The sequence below is a fragment of the Polyodon spathula genome, chromosome 30 (genome assembly GCF_017654505.1).
Source record: "Polyodon spathula isolate WHYD16114869_AA chromosome 30, ASM1765450v1, whole genome shotgun sequence".
NCBI classification, from domain to species: Eukaryota; Metazoa; Chordata; class Actinopteri; order Acipenseriformes; family Polyodontidae; genus Polyodon; species Polyodon spathula.
The window spans coordinates 1,594,607-1,621,503 of record NC_054563.1 but is presented as its reverse complement, the minus strand read 5'-3'; the positions used below and the strand labels follow the sequence as shown (position 1 = coordinate 1,621,503).

General features: G+C 39.1%; 1 protein-coding gene across 1 annotated transcript; it reads right to left on the bottom strand.

Moving 5' to 3' along the window:
• Positions 1-13,640: 13,640 nt before the first annotated feature.
• On the bottom strand, positions 13,641-26,897 carry cip2a (cellular inhibitor of PP2A). The gene is made up of 22 exons (XM_041233109.1): positions 26,802-26,897; positions 26,345-26,447; positions 25,956-26,103; positions 25,655-25,767; positions 25,286-25,380; positions 24,804-24,900; positions 24,466-24,588; positions 24,150-24,295; positions 23,847-23,922; positions 23,313-23,531; positions 22,798-22,957; positions 21,612-21,753; positions 21,190-21,289; positions 20,474-20,592; positions 19,691-19,889; positions 19,187-19,261; positions 18,714-18,824; positions 17,911-18,107; positions 17,444-17,557; positions 16,948-17,030; positions 16,638-16,777; positions 13,641-16,046 (listed from the first exon to the last, which is right to left on the bottom strand). Exons 2-22 carry the CDS (start codon positions 26,444-26,446, stop codon positions 15,876-15,878), a joined length of 2,730 nt encoding a protein of 909 aa, XP_041089043.1. The 5' UTR covers position 26,447; positions 26,802-26,897; the 3' UTR covers positions 13,641-15,875.

Here is a 26,897-nt window from a genome sequence, read left to right as displayed (position 1 = left end):
GCTAATAATTGCAATGCTACAAACACATGGGGTTTATACTGATAAAAGAGCATTCAAGCTACAGCTCTATAATTATTCTTGCTATTATTATTGCCCTTACCTTGTTAGAAATCTACTCCTGGTTGCTGTGAGTAAGCCTGGGGGGGTTGTGGCAGGGGAGGACCATTACATTACGTGACATGTGAGATACTGGATCAGTCAATGACATTTTGACCTATTGTTCCCCTCTTGTAAGGATTATTCCTGCAGAGAATAGACAATATTATTAAGTAAGAGTCAGAGTGGGTAGCATTCCCCTTACAACATGATTGTTTCTTATTTACGTGCATTGCATGTTTCTGAATTCAGTCCAGTGAACTAGTAGACTGTTGTGAACTATTGGTTCAAGACTGTTCAAGACGGTTCAAGACTGTCGTGAACAGTTCTGGGGTCTGTACTGGAACAGTACAAGGGAAGAAATCCTTTTGCAGTCCTCCTGTTGAGAACCTAATGGGTTTCCACATCACCTCACCCCACTTGACTTTTACTTACAGGGTCACCTCAAATCGGCAGAGTTTATTAACAAACCACTGAGCAGCTGCACTGAATCCCAACAAAAAGTACATTGATTGCATTTGGGTCGCACTTTCAGGATGTCTCGTGTAACAGGGTGAAGGCAGTTGAGAACCGCTACCCCGTGCACTGCAAGTGAGCATCTCAACCACAATGCAAAAGAGCCGGGCTTGTCGGCAATTGTGGTTTTTAAAGCCCTTAACCTGATCTCATCTCACTGACAGGGGACAGAATCCGTAATGACAGTGCATCACACAACATTGCCTGTTACAGCAGTGTATCACACAATTTATTAAAATCATCCTTTCCCTATTTGTGATGCTGATTTTTTATTTGTAATCGCCAATGTTTTTTTTATCCAATTTTCTCCCCAGTTTGAAATGCCCAATTTTGCAACCCCTGTGCTGACTCGGGAGAGACAAAGACGAACACACGTGTCCTCCGAAACTTGTGTTGTCAGCCGTCTGCCATCTGCTTCTTTTCACTCTGCAGCTACCTTCAGAGCTACAGTGTTGGAGGACCACGCAGCTCTGGGCTGCTTGCAGGCAGGCCCACAAGTAGGCCTGCAGGCGCCCAGCCAGTCTACAGGGGTCGCTGGTGCGGTGAGCCGAGGACACCCTGGCCGACCTAAGCCCACCCCACCCTGGGCAGCACTCGGCAGAGGAATAGCATCGGTCAGCAGTGGAATAGCATCGGTCAGCAGTGGAATAGCATCGGTCAGCAGTGGAATAGCATCGGTCAGCAGTGGAATAGCATCGGTCAGCAGTGGAATAGCATGGACCCGAACCGGCGATCTCCAGGCTGTAGCGCATCCTGCACACCACGCAGACTGCCTTTATGTGCCACTCGGGAGCCCCTGTAATGATGATTTTTGATTAACACAGCCAATGCTGCATCTACTCCAGTAGTGCTGGGAGATAATCAATTGTTGGTTGAAATATGATGCTATTGCTGTAATTATACAAAGGATCAAGTGTGTAAGACCTGAGTGCATTCTAGAGATTACAAAGTGAAGGAACGGCAATGCAATTTAATATGCACAGATACCATGGTTTTCGTTAGAGCCAAGGAAATGCATTTATCAAATTGCACTTCACAGCAAGTAATCCTGGGAAGCTAACAACGGCTGCTAATATGTGATAGTGGGGATTATTATTATTATTATTATTATTATTATTATTATTATTATTATTTTGTATTCAGGCCAGCACCACAGTACAGCTGTGACCCGCAAACATACATTCCAAGCATAGTCTTAATGTTTTACCCTCCTGTCTTAAAATCAGATGAGGATTTCTTCTTGGAAAAATATACCCTTTTCATAAGAAACTGTACAGTAAATTTGACACCGACGGCATTTAATAGCGCGTTCCTGTTTTATTTTAGTATGGGGGACAGACTATCCGACCATCAATAGACAGCAAACTGCGTTTGTAAGCATGACCAGAGACAGAGGCAAAATTATAATCCTGACCCAGTTATAAAGCTTCTGGGATACACAGATATATGGAATTAGAACCGCAGCACTGATGCAGCAGGTTCCAGCCGGCAAAGTGAAGGAGCCATATGACCGTGCGATTGATTTAGCAGTGGCCAGCTGATCCTAATGTTGGTTGCCACGACAACACGTCCCTTACGGTGGAATTACTGGCCCTTTAAATACGCATCTTTCGTTTCAGTTTTTTATTTGTTGTAGATATTTTGTGTACAGTTGTTTTCGTTTTATGATGGCTGTGACGACGACATAAAACAAGTGTACGAGATCGGCTAAATCAGACCCTGTGAAAAAACGCAACTAGTAAACAAAAGGTGCCATGACAACGACATTTTGACCTATTGCTGGGTCTAACCATCGCTGCTCTCGCTATGCTGAGGCCCCACTGAGACTCCTCATTTTTGAGGATTATAAATCCCTAATCCCTGCTCCGTGCAGGTTTATCACCTCTAACACTGTTCCACACACGGTGCTCAAAGGCTCAGTTTCTTCCATAAAGACAGGCTCTCAAATTATTTATAGTTGAAAAAAGCTAGGCAGCCAGTGGCAATATTACACACACACAAAAAAAAAAACCCCAAAAAAAAAAAAAAAAAAAAAAAAAAAACATTGGACCCTGTCCTGAGGCCAGTGTAATTTTAGACAAATCACTTACCAGGTATGTGTTAATATGTTAAGCAGTATATAAAAGCACACCCACAAATCACTTACCAGGTATGTGTTAATATGTTAAGCAGTATATAAAAGCACACCCACAAACTACTCTGTTTCAAGTTCAACCTGTTTCTTTAATCAGATAACCTGGCGTTTCAACACAGCAAGGTTCTATTCTTCTTTAATGTTCTCAACAAATGTAAGTAATTCATTTCAATTATTAGAATTTTGTTTTATAATTCTGAGGCAAAAGTAGCAAATAATAATAAAAGCAATTGAATGGTTGTGTAATTCAGTACTCTATGCTAGTTTCTACTGCAGTTGTATCCCTGTGATTTAGGGTCACCACATGACTACACTTTTTTCCTAGATGTAACAATAAATGGAGTTCTGAAGCTCAGTGTCTTTTAACAGTAAACTGAATGTATGTTTATTCCTTGAACACTAGTGTTTAAACAAATAACAAAGTAATTACACTTTTCATTAAAGTGTGAAAAAAGGGGTAAAGTGCATCTGCTTCCCGTTGCCCAGATTGCTTATGCTTTTGATCTCGAGTAGTCTCAGTGCCAGTGTGCACTTGTGTGTCTGATTTGACATTTCCTGTCACTCTCTTCAGTGCACTTCTGTCTGTAAAAGTGGGCAAAGCTAAAAAAGAAATTCAGGGTTTTTATAGGGTTTACTGATTTATTTATTTTACCAAAGTTCAGTGACCGTAGTTCTAGATTCAATGTTTATTAAACAACAAGAATGTGGTTTTACAAGAGGAACGAGATGTCAGAGGTTAAGCTGTACAATGGAATGTCTTTTTAAGGAATCTAAAGACCTTGTTTGTTGTCATGGGAATGACGTTGTACAGATGTTTTATCTGTTGTATTCATACTGTTTAGATCCATTATTGTATAGCGTTGTTTTGTGTCAGTTGTCTGGGTAACTTTTTAACAGCACCCATGTGTAGGGTTATCATATGGATCCATGTGCACTAGGACCGTTTGGGACAATTCAGGCTTTTCAGCTCACATCGCAATGCATTCTGGTGTGGGTTTTTTTTTTATATGTACATTTAGTGGTTGCGACAGTCAGTGCAATAAATTGCGTTAGAAATGGTTAGATTTGCTACACTGGGTAACACACACACACACATAAATTGTGAAAAGATTGCGTTGCAAACACGTGGGAAAAGTCTAAACACCGGTAGACCTGGCATTAAAAAATGTTGGGAACTGAGAGGACGTTGTTTAAGTTCTGCTCTGGTACAGCCTGCAGTTATTATTATTATTATTTTTTTGTTTATCACAGTTTGCTTTAGGGCTATAATCTACTGGTACGTTGCAAATTGAATAAAACACAACAAACCTTGGCTTTCCTGAAAAACATTTCTGCAGAATATTGTGCAGCGCGTGCTTTTGTGCTTATTCTTGCTGTTGTGTTAATCTAAAAACGTGCTCAAAATCATTCGCGTTCAAAGATGTATATTATTATCATCACCAACAATAATTACTGAATCCCAGCCTAAACTATATGCAATAACACTGTTGCTTTCCTCCACGGATCTGCTCATTGCGTGCCAACGCCACGCGTGATAACTCAGAGTATGGTTGAGCGCCGCGTGCTGTTACCACGCAATCAAACTCGCTTTGAAAACTCGAGCGAGGCCGCCGCTGTGACGGAGGCTCTGTCGTCATCACCCGTCGTGCTCCGCGCGTTGCGCTGCGAAACAGTTGAAGGGCTGAGCTGGACGCTGGCGGCTGATAAATCTGTATTTTGATGTCATTTGATTTTTTTAAAAATGTTTAAATACCGGTAATTAGCAAAATGTTATAAGGGAAAAATAACCGTGCCCTTGGCCTTCTAAGAAATCAACAACATAAGCGTCAGCGGCCAAAAAACTTGAATTTCAACAAAATCTCTCAAAACGAAAATTCATCATCTAGGCGTTTTATTTAGGCACGCAGTAACAATACATTCACTCAGCGTTTACAAGAAATGCGTGTCTTGCTATGAATTGTAACGTGTTGAAGTACAGGGTTGACCATTGTACTGGATGCGATATTTACATTTTCTTTTTTATTTATGCCTTCTATTTAATTTATGCTACATAAATAACATATTTATTACATTGTCTTTGAAATGAATACATAAAAAAAACAAACAAAACAACGGCTTTGGTGGGGCGGATTGGTGATACTAACATATCAGCTGTTGAAAACGTGATATACACGCATGTACATTGGTTTAGCTGCGGTACATGTTACCTTATCAGGGATTGAAGCCACCTCAGATTTGAACACCAAGTCACTGGCTGTACATGAGACATCATCATAACTGTACAGATTGAAGGCAATTTCTCAATTGGAAAGCTGCTTTGATTCCACCAGCTCTGCTGTGATTCTAGTACGGGAAGGCGCGCTTTAAATCGTAAAGCTCAACTCCTGACAGCCCAACATTTCATTACAGGATTGTTGCGATTCAGAGGTGAACCATTAAGTACCAAATACATTTTTAATTGAAAATATCAGAACACAAGCTGTATCTATGGCATTTCTTACATTGTATTTAGACTTTTGCTGTTAAAAAAAGGAGAGTAAATTATCGTAACAATATAGTTAGAGAAAACAACAGGCAGATGCCATTTAAAAATGCTCCAAGAAATTAGAAAGTAGCCTGTCCTCAAATGAGCACTGTGTCAGTGAATGGGTTAATCAGACTATTCGGTGGAATAGCCCCACCTAACCATTCTATAATTAGGATATAGGTCCTAAACTCCTAGCTTTTCAGTTTATACTGACCATGTTTGTTTTTAAGTCCAAATATAAGTCATTGTACTTGCTAGTTTTGTTAGTTAATAAATAAGAATGTCCTTTGGTACCCCCCCCCCATTTATGAGAACTACCTGATTTTTTAAAGTTATATATAATGTTATTATTTGTCGTTTTAGATGCTGATATGCTAAGAAGAAAGAAACAATATGGGCAATAAAACGCCTTCTATCCATATCTTACTATGGATTCTTCTGTGCACTGAATTGGAGGTTCACGGTGAGGTTCTTTTTACTTTTACTTTTCTTTTCGAAAAATAGAACTAAAGGGACTGAGTTACAAGGTTCTTAAGATGCAATAAATAAATACAGACTGCCCTGCCCTTGATATTTAGCTTTTATATTGTGGGAATGGGAAGTTTTACAATCTTGTAATAATCTGCAGATCTGCTGGTATGTGCAAATGCAGTAGAAACATGTGTGCTGTGCTTTTGTGTTCTCAGCCCAAGTGGAAATAATGAAAACCACATATTATGAGGCTGTGACTGTGGTGTTCACTTTTTTATTGACTTTTTAACAATACAAGCTTTCACAATAGTGTGCAATAAGTCCCATCAAGTTGAAATGTTTGAGTAGAAATTATGGTGATGTCTCGCATGTTTAAAGAAGCAGAACTTTGGTTCCCTGAAATAGAAATGTAACCATTAGCGTATGGGCATTTACCTCCAAAAGACCCGAACAACTGGAATCTTACAAGGCTAAGCCGAGAGGCTGCCTTGTGTGTTACCATATGGAACCCCAGTAACAAGTAGCTAGGGCTAACACATTAAGGGAGAAACTAACCTCGTTTCCTGTGTTATAAAGCTTGACTGAGAAGCCGTCCGTAATACTGTAGTTCCAAAACCAGGGTTTTAAGAATCCACAACATTAACCCTTTAAGACCGGGATCGTGCTAACATGATCATACTGAAGCGGGCTTCTAGGACCGCGATCATGTAAACATGATAAAAAAGCACTTAGTTTTGATGACTTACAGGGCCACCGTACTTTGCAGTACAGGCTTGAAAGTTTTAGTTTTCATGTGACATCACCGTTAGGGGCATTTAGTGTCTAAAGGGCGGAGACAGCAGCAGGCCGCAGAAACAAAACATCACAGGAACTTGTTTACTTTCTGTGTGATGGTTTTATCGGGATGTGGAAATAGGCTCCAGGTCCAGCAGTTGCCTGGCCTGATTGACTGCAACAGCTGTTGCATCGTCAACATTTTGAACCCCTCGAGGTCTAAGGCCGCCATCCGCGATCAGTGTATGTTGTTGCGAACATATGTGGGGGCATGTGGCAGGCTGGCGAGTGGATAGAGGCCCAGAGACAGACTGCAGTTCAAAAAAATAACTATTTTATTATAAATAAACACAAAATGAAAGGGCACAAGGGCCAAAACAAAGCAATTTAAACACAAAAAAGATAAAAAGCAAAACTTACAAAAATAACAGTTTCCAGGCTGGGCGATGCCTTCACTGGATTCAAACTTTCTAAACAACCCAAAAAAAACCCAACCTGCTTCCTCAGCTCCCTCTCCCCCAAATGAGAAGCAGAGGCCTCCTTTTATCAGGTGGCTGGGCGCTGATTGATCGTTAATCAACCTAATCAACTAATCAACCCCAGCCACCTGAACATAATAAACCCAGGCAGGTAGGGGAAGTTAACCCCATCTCTGCCAATTTAAAGGGCAGAGCTTTGCTCTGCCACAGGGCACCAGAAATCCTGTGGGATGATGACCCACCTCTTCTATTCTGTAACCTCTACTGATTTCCATTGTAGCACTCGTGTGCAGATATTCTGAAGCGTGCACTTTGCCATGTCACTTTACACCTGGAAGTGGGATCGTCATTCATTGGCAGGGGATTCCCGGAGACACCGTTGTGCACAGTTTCTACCACAACCAAGACCAGCTGAAGAGTCAAAATAAGGAGTACCAGGGGAGAACTTCAATTTTTAAGGATGAATTAGGCAACGGCAATGCCTCTCTCCTTCTCAGAGATGTCCGGATGGCAGATAAAGGCACTTACCAGTGCTACGTCAGTACAAGCCAAGGGAACAAAGAAGCCCTTGTTACTGTGGAGGTGAAAGGTCAGTCATTTTTGCATTTTTTGGATGTTACTCATAAACATTTTAATCCACTAGTGAATAAATATGGACCCTGTATGAAAATGACATATTCCTGTTGTATTGTGTCTTATACCAGAAGGGACAGGACCAGCTGTGCACATTAACTTATTAAAAATGTTATTTAAATAATGAAAAAGATCAATACCTACTACATGCCATGATCCACATTGTTTCATTGTCTACAAAAATAGGTTTCCATCTATTGATGTTTGTGTGCAACTCTTTTCCTTTGTTTAGTTCAATGAAGTAATCTGATGTTGCTATTGTTTCTTTACAGCCCCAATCAGATCCCTGTCATTGGTATATAATAGCGTGACAGAAGAGTTGACGTGTTCTTCACATGACATTTACCCTGCCCCGACTCTGAGATGGACTGCCAGTCACAGCGATGCAGCCCCAACACAGATACACACACAATTAAACAAGGAGGGGCTGTATTCAGTGAACAGCAACTTGAGAATACCACATGACCAAAATGCAACAGACCAGTATTTCTGTACTATTGTTTCTGGAGGCGATCAAACATGGGAAGGTTCATGGAAAAAGCAAGGTAACTTTTGAATCTTTTTCTACTGAATGTACAGCACACACAAACACACACGAGTATCTACTGAATATACAGCACACACAAACACACACGAGTATCTACTGAATATACAGCACACACAAACACACACGAGTATCTACTGAATATACAGCACACACAAACACACACGAGTATCTACTGAATGTACAGCACACACAAACACACACGAGTATCTACTGAATGTACAGCACACACAAACACACACGAGTATCTACTGAATATACAGTACACACAAACACACACGAGTATCTACTGAATATACAGTACACACAAACGCACACGAGTATCTACTGAATATACAGTACACACAAACGCACACGAGTATCTACTGAATATACAGTACACACAAACGCACACGAGTATCTACTGAATATACAGTACACACAAACGCACACGAGTATCTACTGAATATACAGTACACACAAACACACACGAGTATCTACTGAATATACAGTACACACAAACACACACGAGTATCTACTGAATATACAGTACACAAACAACACGAGTATCTACTGAATATACAGTACACACAAACGCACACGAGTATCTACTGAATATACAGTACACACAAACGCACACAAGCTAACCCAACCTAATTTGTTTGATGCGCTGTACCCTGTAAATTGTATTTCTGGTGCTTATTATGCTTTTTTATTTATTTATTTTTTTAGAAACCATTCAGAGTCTGGAAAAACAAACAGCTGTTATTCCCTGCAATATTTCTGAAAATCCCCTGGAATTCACTTTGATCTGGAGTGTGATGAGAGACAGAACCCTGTCTATGGTTGTGGAATACCAGAGCGGCACTAAAACCTCTCTGAATTCTCTGGATAACGCACGTGTGGATGAAGAGAGGATCAGTACTGGCGACGGCTCCCTCATACTTCAAAACCTGCGCTCATCAAATGAAGGAACATACACTTGCAGTTATACCACCTTGGGTGTAACCCATTTCATTCAGACAGATTTGAACATAGGTAAGTAGTCGATCTAATGTCTTCAATTATAAACAAAGCCATTGCAAAGACGGCATGTGGGACAAGAAAGCTTTTTTGTAGGTTGAGTTTGTTGATGGGTTTGTAGATGATATGTCATTCGAAATCCTCGAGCCGTCGCCACAGATTCACATACTGCATTGTGAGCTAGGAAAGCATGTTACATTAAACTGAAATCTTCTGGGCAGAGATAGGGGTTTGATGTGATTTAGAATTGAAGGTCACCCTTTTCTCTTGCCCTCTTTCGGCACTGAGGGGCTGGTTTGATCAACCTATACCCCACCAAGAGGAAACTAAGTTTCTAGAGCATTGTACACCACTGGGGAATTGCTCTGAATTCCATAAAGCTCCTGTCCTTGGCTTTAAAATGGTTGATGGAATTTAGGGTGCTTCTTCAGCTGTGAAATGCTAACACAAAACATATATTTGTGGCTCCCAGGTGATCACAACAACCCCTAAATCACATTTAAAAAAAGACTAGCCTGGGTTACCTAATTCAATATTTCCAGTGTATTTTACTGTGTCAAAAGAGTTACATACTAGTATATTATAATAAAGGTCTGCAGTTTTGAGGGGTGTCTTTCTGTTCTTGTTAGTATGCATAACAATATTGCAGAATGTAAAATATAAGAATATAAAAAAAGCTATGAATCTGTGCAAGTTGAACCAAAAGCCAAGTTAAAACTAAATAGAATACATCAGTTAAATGTTGCTTTTTGTTTTTCAGCTTTTACCAACTGTCTTCATTTGTTTTGCAGAAAAAGCAGAAGAAAGTAAGGACAAGAGCCAACTAGCAGTTTGTATTATAGTATTGGTATTGGCTATTCTGTTAATAGTACTTCTGGTATTTTGCATAAAGAGAAGACAAACAGGTAGGAAATACATGTCTTTTTATAATCTTGTAAATAACTACAAATAAATGTGAAACAGGAAAGCCTACAGAAAAAAAACTACAATTAAAACAGTCCAGAGTTGTGTGATTTTCCTAAAACATGAAATAAGCAGGCAGGTAATAACTGATCAGGATATCAGTGACTTTCACATGAAGCAGGATTTTATGTTGATTCCAGGGCTTTATCAGAAAAAACACTAAAATCAGAGCCATTAAAAAGGCAAGCCTTAAGTCTGTGTGAAAATGTACGAGACTTTTGTAAAGGTTATGAAATTTTTATATATATAACTAATATATATATCTATATATATCTATATAGATCTTATAATATATATATATATATATATATATGATGGTTTTATAATGTGGTATTTATTGGGATAGCAAACCATATTTTGTTTTAACATTTACTATTCTTATTTAGGTGCTCAACATGGGGGAAATCGTGAAAGTGGCACAGGTAAGTAATATTCAGCCAAGAAATCAATTTTGAAGACTTTGATTAGCAAGAGAAAATACACTCGGCTGAGATGAAGGTCTTCCTAGATTGTTAAACTTGAGGTCTTCAGAAGGGCTGGTGCTTGTCACAGTCACAGTGACATCCTGAACAGGAATCAGCCAGTGCCAGTGCTGAGAGAGGAACTGACTGATCGACAATGAGACTGTTTAGTGTTTCATTATAAATCTTTGATCACTGATGTGCGTGACTCCAGGATTATTAGCACAGCCCCACCTCAGTTAAAATACAATGACCCCCACCTGCACCAAAACAGCATTGTTATTTAAAACTGTGTAGTAATGAATTCTACCTTTAAAAGGACTTTCCTTCACTCAAGACATCCGCAGCTCTACATGCAGCACTAAGGGCCTTATTATCACTGGATTGGAAGGAAATGTACTCCCTTTCATCAAATTTTTTTTTTTTCAAAAGCCTACTCCTGTTTTTTACAATTACTGATTCTTTTTTTTCTTAATCAATAGGTGAAGAGATGGAAGAATTAGGTGAGATATATTTATATTATCTATATATTTATATGACAGAACAGGGGGAGGAAAAGTGCAGTCCTTGGGTGAGAAATAGGATACAGGACTACATCCCCCAAAATGCACTGGGATAGAATTAGAGCCAGCATTGGAATAACCTGGCTCTAATATAATAAGGGACAACTGCCTGTAATGAAGCAGGCAGGTATGTAAACAGGTCTGAGATGTGGGTTGTTGTCTATCTGTCTGCTTCTGGGCGAGAGGCCTCTAAATGACCCCATAGCGATGAAGAAAATTAAAAGAAAAATCAGCCAAACTCGAGCAGTGAGCAGCAACGATACAGGGGCCAGCACTCTTCCAATTAAAGCTACAGTACCACATTAGCTGTGCAGTACCATCATGTTTGCTGCATTCAGAGTAAAATAACACATGAAATACCAACCTAAATATTCTACATTTGTTTAATTCTAACAAATAACATTAATACAATAATCTGAATAGTGTAACAATTCTGTATTGTTGGAATGTGTTTTATAATGTTTTGGCCACTGCAATATTTCAATCAATCAATCAATCAATCAGTGTATTTTTATATAGCACCTTTCAGGGCAATGTCATCCCAAATCGCTTTAGATATTTTGATTTGGGGTCCTAACATAAATACATATATATGTATGTGTATTTTTTTTTTTTGTTTGAACATCTTTTCTTATTTAGGGGAGGGTTCTTGAAATGGGATGAAAGGTAAAAATGGTACAAGTTAGTAATATTCAGAAAAGAAATTTTTAAAAATATGCTTAACAAGAGCAAATACACTCATGATTAATGCATTCCCTCATTGTTAAACACAATATATTCAGAAGTCCATGTGTTAACCTTACCACTTCTTATATGATTTAGACACATGTCCACTTTTGGGTCACCCTGCGTTTTCTGCCCACATGTTAATTTCCAGTATTATTAAGCAGGGTATGGTTGAATCAAGACACACAGTAGATTGCTAATTGTATATCTGAGAAATGCTTGATTTTATTATTTCTATTCAGAATGCAGATTAGCCGACAAAAACACCACACATTCAAGATTGTAAGTATTCTTTTTATCTTTGAAAAGTACCGTTGAGAAGTGTAACATTGTGGAATTCAGAGTGCAGCCATTAAATTAGAGCCTTCAGTATGATATCATTGAGAAGTGTAACATTGTGGAATTCAGAGTGCAGTCATTAAATTAGAGCCTTCAGTATGATATCATTGAGAAGTGTAACATTGTGGAATTCAGAGTGCAGTCATTAAATTAGAGCCTTCAGTATGATATCATTGAGAAGGGTAACATTGTGGAATTCACAGTGCAGTCATTAAATTAGAGCCTTCAGTATGATATCATTGAGAAGTGTAACATTGTGGAATTCACAGTGCAGTCATTAAATTAGAGCCTTCAGTATGATATCATTGAGAAGTGTAACATTGTGGAATTCACAGTGCAGTCATTAAATTAGAGCCTTCAGTATGATATCATTGAGAAGGGTAACATTGTGGAATTCACAGTGCAGTCATTAAATTAGAGCCTTCAGTATGATATCATTGAGAAGTGTAACATTGTGGAATTCACAGTGCAGTCATTAAATTAGAGCCTTCAGTATGATATCATTGAGAAGTGTAACATTGTGGAATTCACAGTGCAGTCATTAAATTAGAGCCTTCAGTATGATACCGTTGAGAAGTGTAACATTGTGGAATTCACAGTGCAGTCATTAAATTAGAGCCTTCAGTATGATACCGTTGAGAAGTGTAACATTGTGGAATTCACAGTGCAGTCATTAAATTAGAGCCTTCAGTATGATACCGTTGAGAAGTGTAACATCTGTTGATGACCATGACATACAGTATTGCAGAATAGTATAAAGTAAGAATTTGCAAACGCAATGTTAAATCACAATGTAATAAGCAATATATGTGCAAAAATGTATATTATCCCTGATGAGGGATAATGAAGGCAAACTCTACAAACCATGGGAAAGCAAAGCACTAGCATGGGGAACTTTTATAAGGGCAAGATTCACTGGTGTGGGTGGGAGCTGTATGTAAGCTTGCAACACTGTTCACAGATAACACGCAATGTGTCTTTAGATGCTGAAGATGGCTGACCGAATGAACAATTTACACCAGCAAGAGGAACGGCTTGGGATTTTTTATTTTTTTTGTTTTTACAGAAGAAACAAGATAAAAAGGCACCAGAGAGGAGTTCTCTTACTACTGAGATCTCCTGGGAATGTTATTTATTTACTTTTTTTCCCCCCCACAACTTGAACATAAAAATGAGAATAGGGTTTTCTTAATTTTTATTATCTAACGATTCCAGAACTGTGCTCAAGAAATCATGTTGCTGGAATTTTTGGTGCTGCCTGCAATACTGGAACACTTGTGTAGTTTTTTATATATATATATATATATATATATATATATATATATATATATATATATATATATATATATATAAGATATATATATATATATATATATATATATATATATATATAACCTGGCTGTAATATGGTTCTATTACATGCTGTATAAAATGAAGGATGCTGTATTTTGAACATAATTATTGGGTTTTGGGGCAGTAGTATTTGCTATGTGAAAAGTAATTTTTTTATGATGTCATTATCATAGCATCAGCCTTGTTCACTGTTTGCAAACTAACCATTATTTTAAACATTTGCAAGTGAATAATTGTCATGCAAGACAAAGGCACACTTTAGTTCTGGATTTGAAATTTTGTGATACAGTATAACTGAAGGTGAAGTACAGTATTAGAAAATAAGAGCATCCAATTTGCATAGTAAATATTTTGTAAAGTTCAATAGGTATGTGAGGGTTACTGCCCTTTGCCAATAACAGCTATTCAAAGGCTGACATTTAAATGTACAACATTGTAAAACAAAATAATATTGTAAAGAAGTATAAATTATATAATTATATATTTGTTTATGTTTGAGTATTTTTCATTTCATTTTTAAACAAAGCCTGAGGTGAGAATGCGTCTTGCCGTCAATAGCAGATTTGCATTGTCATGAGGTCTGGTCTAAAACTTTATGGGTGTTTCCTTATCAATTCTTTGAGGATAAGGACGTGACAAGGTAAAAGAGGCAATCTGCCAAGGCAGCATTCCTTTGAGTCAGCTGAGCACACAGAGTAATGGGCTGTGTTTTAGAGCGTGCCTGTGCTTACAAATTATTAACGTGAATAAATCTTTGATTTGGATAATCAGAGCACTGATGTGCGTGACTCCAGGATTATTAGCACAGCCCCACCTCAGTTAAAATACAATAACCCCCACCTGCACCAAAACAGCATTGTTATTTGAAACTGTGTAGTAATGAATTCTACCTTTTAAAAAAAGACTTTCCTTCACACAAGACATCTGCAGCTCTGTACATGCAGCACTAAGGGCCTTATTTTCACTGGATTTTAAGGAAATGTACTCCCTTTCATCATATTATTTTTTCAAAAGCCTACTCTGTTTTTACAATTACTGATTCTTTTCTTCTTAATCAACAGCTGAAGAAACTATATTCAATACACAAAAACATGCACAAGCTACCCAACCTAATTTGTTTAATGTGCTATGCTGCAAGATTTTACCTGTAACAAGACTACACTGATCTGATTATGCAGAGATCTCAGCACGGAGGCTAACCCCTGTGCTGCTTTATCACAATAGGCTGCAGAAAAAGGTGTACATATTCTCAGAAAGAATACTTTAAATTCCATTAAATAACAAAGATACATTCAAATTAAAATATATCTTCATAATATTTAAAATCTTTAAAATCCAAACCATGCTAATTCTCTAGTTAACTTCCCCTAAGTGTGCAATAAAAGAACAACAACATGCAGCATCGACACATAGCAGATTGTTAGATTAACTGCAAGCTCTTGTGTAAAAACACACAGGAAGTGGATAATCAATGAAGAGAGAAAAACAGGCGGTACTCTCGCAAGCTGCTGTTTTACACCACCCCTATTAATATTATATGACAGAATGAACCATCATAGATTTCCATAGAATACATAGCAATTTCCATTGAACGTATTTCACAAAATGCTCGTCTAGTCTATTTATTTAGCATGATGATAAACTATAATAATAACTTCAGGCTGAAAGCCAGATTCCTAGCAGCATGTGACAGCTGCTTTTCAGTAAAATATATTTTTTTCTTACTCTGCTCTATTCCATATGTTAGGACAGATTAGGAAGAGTACCCTAAAGATTATAGAATACTTACATAAACCTGCCCTCCCCTGCTTACAGAAAGTACAGCACTGCAGCAGCAACATCTGCTTACAACATGCTCTATATGCAAACTTGTTCAACATGCACGCATTTAAAAAGCATATTGATAAACTGATCTTTATACCAATCCTCTGTCAGCTTTTTTATTTTGTTTCAGATGTTCTAAATCTGTTTTGGTCACACTGAATTTCTTCACGTGTTTATTAAAATCATTCGGCCAAAAAGGTTTTATTGTAAATAAAGAAAAGAAAAAAAAACAAACATAAAAACAACAGCATATTTTCAAAAAGGACAGCATTAGAATGAGACAAACAAATGATTGGGGAATATAAAATGTAAGCTGGACAGCAGCTTTGTTTCTTTAAGAAATGCTGCCAGACAGACAGTCTTAAAATCAGACTTGATTTTAAGCATTGTGGTACCATGCTGGGTTAGCGCAAACTCACACCTATCAGTTAGTCCAGACCTCCCGTTTCACAGCAAGACTCATTGAAGCGTTAAAGACTGAGGTTCACAGAGTCAGTCTTGAGTTTCCCACTGCTCAGGCTGTGGATCATGGCTATCATATGGGAATGCTTGTTCATTTCTTCTCTCTGGGTTTTAATCACAGCCTCCTTTTCTTCTAAACGGACTTCCATCTGAGACATCTGAATCTCCAGAGACGACGCCTACGAAAGAACAGACCACCGGAAAAGAAATGAAAAGCACACAAACAGAAATGCACTTATCCTTTGCAGCAATGAGAACAGCAAAGTGATGCTCCATTTAAAGATGCATACAACCACATATAGACACAGTATTGCTTTTAATATAAAAGCATATTGGGGCTGACATGAAGTTATTTGGCTTTGGAATATATATCCACACATGCTGTAGTCAATGTAGAGTGCGGATTGGATATTGGCACAGAAAATGCATGGTAAACAAATTAAAACAATACGTCCACATGGAGTATATATGAATCCAGCAGCTGCTGTCTTATGGTTAATTCATTTTCAGGTCTCAGCTGCTGCGTTACTCGGGTATTAACACTCATTATAAGTAACCATGAGACCAGCAGCCCCCTCTACTGGTAAAGGGGAACGCATCCTTGCTCTCCCTATGGCTTGCTCTGTGCCATTACCAACAGTCAGCACTCACAGTGGCTCCACTAATGCAGAACAGAAGTTAATCAATGTGCTCTTTTATAAGAAACGGCTTCCACAATGCATGTGTTACTGGTGCTGCCTCAACATACAGCTCTTCTTCTGATCCCCTACCTTGATACTGAGCTCCTTTCTTGCCAGCTCCGTTTTACTCAGTTCTTTCCGGAGAATCTCAATTGTTTCTTCCAGTTCCTCTTTTTCTTTCTCCTGCTGTTTTGTTTTTTCTTCTTGAATTCTGATTTTCTGTTGCAAGTCTGTAATGGAAAAACACAGAATTAAGCTAATTCAGTGCCATTTATTTGTATATTTTATATATCCATCTATATATACAGATCCTGCAGAGTCTGCTCTATTGGCTGTCACTTTCATTTGATTTTGAACCCATACCAGAGGATGAAGGAAAGTTTAATAAGAAATCGCTTACTTGATATTCGGTTTTCTTTTTCTTGTACCTCCCTGCTTAATTGTTTACATTTATCTTCCATCTCTGTAAGTTGTGCCACGGTTCTAGAAGAGATTGTAAAACAAATCAAAATATACTGCAGCGTATGAGAGGTGTACTTAAAATATATGCATATACATATAATACAAAACACAAAAGAAAAAAGAACGGGATCACAATTTCAATTCAGGATAGATAAATCCCCAAATTACACTGCTAAGGAATCAACTATGCACTATGAAAGCAGGTTTAAAATATGTGTTTGAGAACGATTCATTTTCTCTTTCAAATTGAATATTAACCACCCCTAAAAAAAATTAAAAGTAACATATAAATAGTCATGGCTTGGTCCGATACGTTTTAAACAATGTGTCTTTCCTCCACGCATATCAAAAGCAGCCCAGCAATGCCTGGATTAGCTGCTGATGAGATGGCAGGTGACTTGTTTGGACCTTGTGATGGACGCAACAGGACTCACTTGTCATGCTGCAGCTGAGCAGTCTCATTGTGCTTCTTTAGAGCCTCCACTTGTTTGCTGAGGGAACTGTGTGAAACCTGGAGCTCCTTCAACTGCTTTTCAGATGCCTCAAGCCTGGGGACGGAAGACAGGGACAAAAAAATAAAATGCTTTAGTCAATGCAAGCAATTTTTAAAAGAAAGGTTGATGATGTATCAGGCTATGGGTCAAAGTCTAGCTGCAGCTACAGATAACAGCATGGTTGTGATGCTTCACTACTTCTAGGAACCCCCTCCTAATGCCTTGTTTGTAGCAGCTCTGCACTGATGCAAGTAGGTACACCTCTGTAGGGGTATAGAGGGAACTATGAACTACTTTAGAAATGCGTTTATTTCAAGTGATATTCTATTTCATGTGCAAATGCTTCAGTCTTGAACCCTCTATAACCAACTTCAAATGGACTCAAAATAAACAAACCAGCTGCTTACTTCTGCACCACCTCAGTGAAGGACCCCTTCAAGGACTCATGCTCTTCAGCCACTGCTTGCAGTTTCCTGTTGTGATTGAAAAGCTGCTGAATGTCAGTCTTTGCACGCTCAGACTCCAACTGCTGACTGTTCAGCAGGGCACCAAGCTCTTCATTGTTCCGCTCAGCTTCCTTCAGGAGTGCAGCTAACTTCCGCGCCTTACCCAACAATGAGAAGAACACTGTGAGTAGAACATCAATAAGCGCAGACTTCATTGGATTATCTTTGTCACTCTCCAGCATCTTACAGTGCCTGTAACAAAACCTCACGGATTGCAAGATCAGTCAGTGGTGTCTGAACATTTTCGTGTTACAGTATAAAAATAATGTTGACTGCATAGAGAATTAACAATGAAGTAATACTTCTCTACTGCTTTAACTTTCCCACAATAACAGGTTCAAAAAATGTACTTTCAAAATGATATACATGACTTGAAACACACACTAGTCCTGCATCCAGCCCTGGGTTTCAGAACTTGCTTCAATTAAGTACATTACTTACCTGATCCATGAGTTGGATGTTAAACACATTAGTTTCTAGCTGAATGGCACCACCTGTTAGTAAAACTACTGGTGGAGACATGTAATCAGTTCAGAGCACGTTTACAAGGGGCCTGATTGTTCAAACTCCTGGCACTAGCCATTTCAATAATATTCCTAAACACCCCGGACTGGGTGCAGAGCTAGTGTGAGTTTCAAGCCCTGGAAATACCAGACAGCTCCAATCAGAAGGGCAATCCCTGCGATTCCTGTGCACTCGCTGACCTCTGCCTCTGCCTGTGCTCTCTGACACCGGTACTGAGCAATCAGCCTGTCTGCCTGAGCTAGAGCCAGAGCCTTCGCTTCCAGAAGATCCTGCAACCGGCCCTCCTTCGACTGAAAAACAAAGAAATACTCTGTAAAGCAAACGACTATCAAAGATAGCATGCAATACCAACACATAAAACAGAGTTTTGTTAAGAAGGTCATTAATGAGGCGCCAGGTTTATTTTACTCATCCTCACTGCATTTACAGAGCTTGCAAACAGCTCCCTCTTGTGGTAACATTGAGTAACAATGCAGGGAGTGTTATAGAGGTCACATAACAAGTTGTGGTTCTGTGCTGAAGTTCCGAGTTTCCAAACTCTTCTGCAGTACAAGAACTACAGTACAATCCCACGAAGCACAACATGTTATGCACTTGCTATGTTATACACAGACATGCTTTTGGTCTAGCAGGTGAAACACTGCACACTTACAGCGAGGGCAGATATCTTCTGTTCATAAACATCCATTAATTCTGAAATCCTCACATCCTTGATTTCTTCTTTAAGCTAAAACAATTGAGACATCACAGGAAGTTTCATTTCAGTATTTTTAATAATACAAAGCAACGGTTTTCAAGAACATATGAAGCAGTTGAATTAATCAGTTACAGCCACTTAAACTGGCAATCCTTCCTATCCAATATATACATAAACAGGACGTGTTTTAAATGGTTGATACCTAATAAGCCCACTCTGGAAAAAAAGTCTGAACACGTGTTCCTGCAAATAATTTCATGCTTCTGGTGGCATCGTTCATCTAGGAAGCTTACAAAACTTTATCACAGTAAAAGCACAGCAAAGTGTAATAAAGCATAGTGAAAGCATGGTAAAGGATAGGGAAGCCATGTAAAGCAAATTAAAAAACCATGGAAAAATTGCTACGTGACTGGTAAAGTCTCATAAGGGGAGTCTGGACTGTATCTCAAGAGCACTGACCTCCAGTCCAGCCTGCAGTTTGTCGATGAGGTTCTGGATGTTTGATCTCTGTGGGCTGTTGCTGGTATAGAGCGGTGAAGAACACCCTTTGACCAGCACGGACGGCTGCTCGTGTAGCTCGTGTGCAGGGGTTCTGCTGATGGAATACTGGGCCTCTTGTAGTCTGTATGCGTTGTTTGCAGCTATGCTTTCACCAAGCCTACAGAGGGAACCAAACAATCAATCATTCATCCATGTAATCAATCACTCAATAATTCTGCTCTGCAAAAAACAAAATGCATTTGTAAAGCATGTCATTACAACTCTTTCACTGTCAGTTCCTCCTCCATTGACCCTGTAGGAGTCTGCTGTAGAGAGCTCAATCCAAACTAGTGTTTTGTGCATCTCCAGTTTCGGGGGAGCTATCTTCTCCAGAACTACTTACAGGACTGCAGTGTGAACGACAGCAAAGATTCAACAAGGCCATGGGACGACCAAAGGGCACTTAATACAACAAGGGCTGTGAGCCATCACACATTAGAGAGAACGACAGACAAGTCTGGGGGTTTAAACAGACAGCTTTTGCGATCAGTTTAAACTTTTCTTCCTTGGGAGTTGCCCCCCTCTGAGGTCCCGCTGTCAAAGGCATCATGGACAGTTTATTGGCAATGCTAGCTGACCGATTCATTCCTGCCTTTTATATGAGTTTTACCTGGCTTACTTGCTCTTGGGTTTTGAGTAGTTGTTGCTGGCACTATGATAAACAAGACTAGTATTTTAAATGGTTTTAAAAGCATTACTCACATGATGGCAGGAAAGTCTGGTAAAGGAGCTGCTTCAAACACGATCCTCAATGCAGCCTCTACACGATGCCTGAGATCTGATGTTAAAGCAAAACACAGGGGTGTAATGAGACGCTGGTCCTAGAAAAACAGAAACAAACCTCATGTTTTACATCACAAGCTGAAAAAATAACTATTACAGCTGCCTGCTACAATGATATGAGAATCAGCACGTTCCGCAACAGTAGAGATTACAAAATCATGAAAACGGTAGATCAGCATAACCTTAAACTACTGTATGTAGAAATGTGACACACAGGTTCAGTAATATGACCACAATGTGATCCTTTCAATAACCTTTCTGGAGTACACTTTCATCACAGCTGTATCAGCAGTGTTACCTCTTTATTGCACAGTCTGATGAAGGTAATGAAGTAGTACACTGCAGAAGGACAATGCAAGGACTGTCAGTGTGGCCTGATCATGAATCGTGTATTATACAAGAGGACACATGTTTGTAAAGAAAGGGGGGCAGGCACGAAAGCGCCCACTGGGGAAAATCACACAATACTGATTTTATTGACATTTACAAAACAAAAAACACCATTATAAAAAAAAGCAATTCTGGAGAACTACAGCTGAGAACATACCTGGACTTTACAATTGCTGTTACTCAATATAGACAATAATGGATTTCTAGAAAAAAAAAAACAAAAAAACAAGCAGGTTGAGAATTACCTGAAGCATTTTGTAGAAGCTCGTTTCCATGTTTGGCACAAACTGTTTGATTTTGCTCATCAGATCCAATGTCTTCAGCACAACATCAGCACCAACCTGGCTATTGATTAAAAGATAAAACTGAAAAAAATAGCACACAGAAAAAAAACAAAGTCTCATTGCAACAGATTAGAATTGTATCTGTCTTTGCACTGTAGCCATGTGTACTCTCAGCTAATTACATTTAATTCAAGTTATGTTTCCTTAGCAACACACTGTAGCTAAAGACAGCGGGTCAGAGCAACAGAGTGCTGAGTGTACAGAACAGGTTTACCAAGCCATGGTGTTAATGAGATCAATGTACAAGGACTCGGACGAGCACTGGTGGGCAGGTCATGCAAAACATATTCACGGCATGCAAACAATGGGATTTAAAAACATACCCACGGTCTGAATCAGCCACAGGATTCACAAAGCCTACGTCCATCCAACTGGATGAAAACTGGAACTCCAATTGCGATACGCAGATTCTGGCAGTTAGCTTCTCTGAAACTTGCACTTTCAATGACTCATCTCCACAGAGCAGTAAAGCAGTTAAGGAAATATCCCAATACATTGGGTCCTCTTCACAAAGCTTAGTATTCATAAAACAGTTCTTGACTTCTTTTACTTTTAAGATACAGTTACTGTTTAGTTCAGCACAATAATTATTTCAACCACTGTATCTACAGGAATATGAAACAGGTCACATTTAGTTTTTTTGAAATGTACAAAAAGTGGATCTTTAACATATAATGTGCAGTTAATAAAGGCATCATATACTACATGTAGCGCCCCGCGTTTTTCACTTGATTTTTAACCTGTAATTTAGTGCTACAGCCCCAAGATATCGCTATAGCCTCCACAGTAAGCCACATAATGAGCACTCATTAAAACAATCATCCCATTACATTAACCATTTGAATTGCTCATCCCATCACTACAAAGTACATATTAGCAGATTAATAAACAGAACGCAGTCAATGGCTACTGACATTTATTTAACCCCTTACATCCCTGTGAATACCTTCAACAGGATTTTAAAAGGAAGTTTCTTTCAACATTATTTCAACTTTGTGGAAAGTTTTGATACACTTTGTTTATACCGGTATCTGTGTTGTGCAACTCCCGTGAGAGTGCTCTGTGTGCATTTATTAATTCTGAAACTTTATTATACATTTGATAAACTCTAAGTTACGGCTTTCAACCCACTGTATAAGCTCCACTAGTCCCTTTCCATGTGTTGCAGTCAGGGAGAGCCAAGATGCCAGGTGATATTGCTGCGTGCAAGCTCTCAAGCAAATGCCTTTGGATTTTGCTGGTGCATCCATTTTTTCTAAAACAGCAAGTCTAGAGTTAGCTTTTTCTTAAATGCACCAGTTTCTAGAATGGCCATAACTGTCCCTCATAATTAGGGGGTGTTTTCTAATTGTGCAGAATTGAATGTGTCAATTCTTAATTACTCTTTTGATCAGTTTAGCCGGAGTGGCTGCACGGAGACCTGAAGGTTTAGGACTGAATTACAGGTTAGTCCTGTCGTTTTGAGTCTTCTGTGAATTTCGCAGGGCCCTACCTCTATGGAAAGGATATCCAACAGGATGTCAATAGCTCTGCTTGTTCTTGCACATTTCTTTTTCACAAGCGCCTCGTCGAGTATCTGCCCTGGTATCTGGAGCAAATCCAGAAGGACGGGCAACAGAAGATCCACAAACTGATGCATCGTGCTGCAACAGGGCGAGTCAATCGCTTCCTATATTTAAACAGAAATGAAAGAAATGCTGAAATACATTCTTCCAACTGCCCAGATACAGGTCCTAACTGAATGGAAAAAAGGTTTTGAATTTAAAAAGGCATCATCATATTACAAAGTTAATCAATCTTTAGGCGTTCAGTTGCTGTAATTCTCCTGGGTTTTACAGCGTTACCACGCAGTTGTTCAAAACAGACTTTTGTTTCTGTGAAACTTTCCCATTACCACGCATTTTCCATGTGTTTTTGTGAAACGGTGGGACCAGCACAGACGCAGAAGTAGTAGAAATGAAGCTTTCAGTAAGCTTGTACTTCATATGCTCTGGTATCGCTAGCTCCTACGCTGCTTAACACACCTCCAGCATTTCCTTGAGCAGCTCCAGTGCCTGCAGAGTGGAGTTCTCAGGGCCATCTAGTGGCAGGCTGGACCAGTGTATCAGAGCAATGACTGGTTCCAGAGTCTTGCTGTTGTTTCTAGAGCTTGGGGCTCGCACAGAGGGGGGTGCGAACAGCGCCTGGCAGAGGAGCCTACGAAGACTCGCAACGGAACAAAACGAAATCAGCAGCTCAAGAACCTGAAATAGAAACCAATGGAGCGTTACGAACAGCTGCACTGCTGTGACTGCTTGCAGTGTGTGCTTCCTTTTACGACAGTTACTTTACATTTGTGCATGACAGGACAAAAAAGAAAATCTAATTACACAAAATCCATTCTAACATCGTTTCACATGCTCATTCTAATGGTTGTGTACACTTTTGTCTATTACAAAATGCGAGGATAAGAGGATTCCAAGGTTTTAATGAAATAAGTCAAGAACGATGCAGAAGATAGTTTAATTAGAAACAGCTATAAATATACAGCAGGATCAGATTTTTAAATGTTTGTTTACCTTTGCTGCAGAATCAGGGTCCTTCCCATGAAGCAGACCCAGTACCTGGGAGAGGCATAAATTAAAGTGCTCATATCTGCAATGAAGAGGTTACATGATTAAAATAAACTACTCACAGCTTTACTTTGTAAATATACACAAGTGGATTCAATCTAATAAAACACTAGACCTGTTGCGTCTTACTGGTTTAAAAATGAAGAAAGAGGAACGTTGCCCAGGTGCAAACCCCAGAAACCAGGCAGTAACACTTGCAATACAGACACTATACAAGCTGTCTGCTTTCCCTTCACTCTATCACTGTACCTGCTCAGGTAATCTGAAATCTTGGGATTCTTCAGCAGATCCACCAGAAGGTCAACCGCGTACTTCCTGGTCAGCGTCCCATCTCCATTCACAATAATATTAAATATTAACTGAAAGGTTTGATGAATATTCTTTGCATGAAAAAGCTGCAATGAGAATCAAAAACATTGCATTTTGTTTTTACACTGAACAAATGTGTATTTAATGGTGTTTAAACTTTGTTTTCACTGCTGCAGACAATTTAAGAGATTGTACAGGGACTCTTTCTTCACTAACTTCACAGAAAGAACTTCATGGCCAAAAAAGCACCACCCACCTTTTCACCAACTTCTTCATTTATAGTGAGGCTTGTTAGTATGGAAAGGGCAAATACCACCACAGTCAACCTATTGTGGGCCAGAAAAGTGATCAGGGTCCGATAGAAACTTTTTACATTATTCTGGAACAGAGGCAATAACAAACAAACAAACAAACAAACAAAAACAACACAATTAATAATTTGCTGCAGGTAATAAAATGTGCATATTGGACCTCAATATGAATAAATAGAGGCACGAGTTTCAGAAAGCACTTGATAAGTAATTTTACCTTTCACTTCCTATTTTTATTTTTTTCTTATTGATCCTAAATATCCAGAACAAACGCAATTCTTACCAAAGACTTGATATGGGCTTGAACAGACATGTTGTGCCGGCAGAGGTTTGCCATGAGTCCAAGGCATGGCATTGTTAAGTCATCATCAGGAGACTGGCTATGGTGCAAATACATACATAAAGAAATAAACAAACAGTTGCCAACACAGGTCCTCTTTACAAACTGTATCACTTCAACACTACCCAAAACTACCTCATCTACCAGGAAAGGAGTACTGTTAACTACTGGCCAATCTGTAGGCAATAGGACATGCGAAGAATAGTGACATCATAAACGCTGGTAGTGTAAACGCTTCAATGCAAGTTCCAGACAATAAACAGCATATTATCTTTGGGCCTGTAAATTAATGATGCTTTATGCAATCTACAAAAATGTTACAATTGAACCTGCTAGACTTGGAAATTATTCCTACTGAATAGAAGCCTATATTTTTTTGCAGATGCTTTTGGGAGCCAGTAAAAACAGCAGGATGCTGTACTTACATGTGATGCATTAGAAACGTTAGCAGCTCATCGATGTTAGAGCTTGAGTGAAGGACCCTTACATTGTAGGTGATTCTCTGCAGGAGCTGAATACACTGCGTGGAAAATAAGCACATTAAAACACAGAGACAGCTTTCAAACACAGCCTGTCGATTTACTAAACACAGGCAACTATATCATAATAATAACAATCAATGCCAGGAGTCTCGGGTTGGCAGAACCTGTGGAATTCATCCTGGATCATCTTTACAACAGCATTAATATCTGTGTCTCAGACTTACAGCCTGGCTGCAGCTGAAGCTGGGGTGGGCATGCAATGGGCAGATTTAGTTAGCTAGTAATATAAGGGAATAAAATAGAATAGGATACCTGCAATACAACAGGCTCGCTGGGAGTTGAGCTGTTGCAATGAATGACTGATGCCAGCACACCGGTGAGACTGTAGCTGCTATGCAGGGCCTCTCTGGTCTCCTCCTCTGATGCTAAATTAAAAGGGGAAACGTATTTAACAGTTTAACATTAGTGCCAAAAAAAAAAAAAAATCCTGCTTGAACTTCCAGTCCTGTTATAGGAGCAAGCATTTAAGGGCAGCTTTTATACAGGAGGGAGATCAGATGTTGCAGCAACTTAATAGATGTGTTTTTAATAGAATGATAGAAACGCCTAATACCTAAATGAGACAGCAGCGCAATGATTCTCAGAGTTAAGGAAGGGTTGCTGTTCGGGTCTCCAGCCAGTTCAACGAGGCAGCTAAGACATTCACTTGGGAGAACTTGGTTTGATGCAAACAGCCTGGTGGATTTCAGTCCCGAAATAACCTCAAACAAATCATTAAAAAAAGAAATAAAACTGTGTAAACTGCGCACAGCCATAAAATATCATTCTGAAATCAAACATTCAGCATTATTATACAGCCTGCATGGCGACCTCGTCAAGCCAGGGCATTCTCATACAGTAAATAGTCTAGCAAATTCATTACAGTACTGAATTTAACACCGCTGCAATGCTGACAGCAAAGCAGTTACAGACCGGTGTTGAATAAAAAATAAAAATGCTTACATCCAGTTGTCTCTGAAGCTGCGTTGCATTGGACGCGGACTTGTTGTTCTTATACTGATTGATCGCCAGTAACAAAGACTTCAAGCACGACGTTGCATCCATCCTAGAAATGAAGAGAAAGGCAAGTGTTCAGAAGAGGTACACCCCCTGCAGAGTGTGTGTGCAGGTCTGGGAAGAGCCAGCTGGTGCAATTGAAGGGGCTCACAGTCAGCACTGCTGAAACCTTCAACGCTGAAGATGACGCGCAGCTGAAAGTTACATCGATTAACTGTAAAAACCCCACGCACTGTATTCATATTTAAACCGCGAATCTGCTGTTTTCTGCTACAGTACAACATTATCACTCAGAGATATTCGTGTATTTTTCCAACAAATGTTTCTAAGAATAATAAATGGTCGATATCACTAGTCTTACAAAAACAATGAAATAATAATAATAATAATAATACATAAATACCTTACTTTTTAGGCAATTCTTATTAATAGTTTTACAACAATTCCACTAATATTGTTGATTAAATTCAACCGAAATAAACAACCGTTTCACTTCCTA

Coding starts and splice junctions, on each gene's coding strand:
- cip2a (XM_041233109.1), bottom strand. CDS start 26,446: ATGGATGCAACGTCGTGCTTGAAGTCTTTGTTACTGGCGATCAATCAG. Junction 21,754..22,797: donor AGCTATTGACATCCTGTTGG/ATATCCTTTCCA, acceptor TAACTGCTTTAC/TGCTCTGTGGAGATGAGTCA. Junction 17,558..17,910: donor TTCACTGAGGTGGTGCAGAA/GTAAGCAGCTGG, acceptor TTCCGTCCCCAG/GCTTGAGGCATCTGAAAAGC.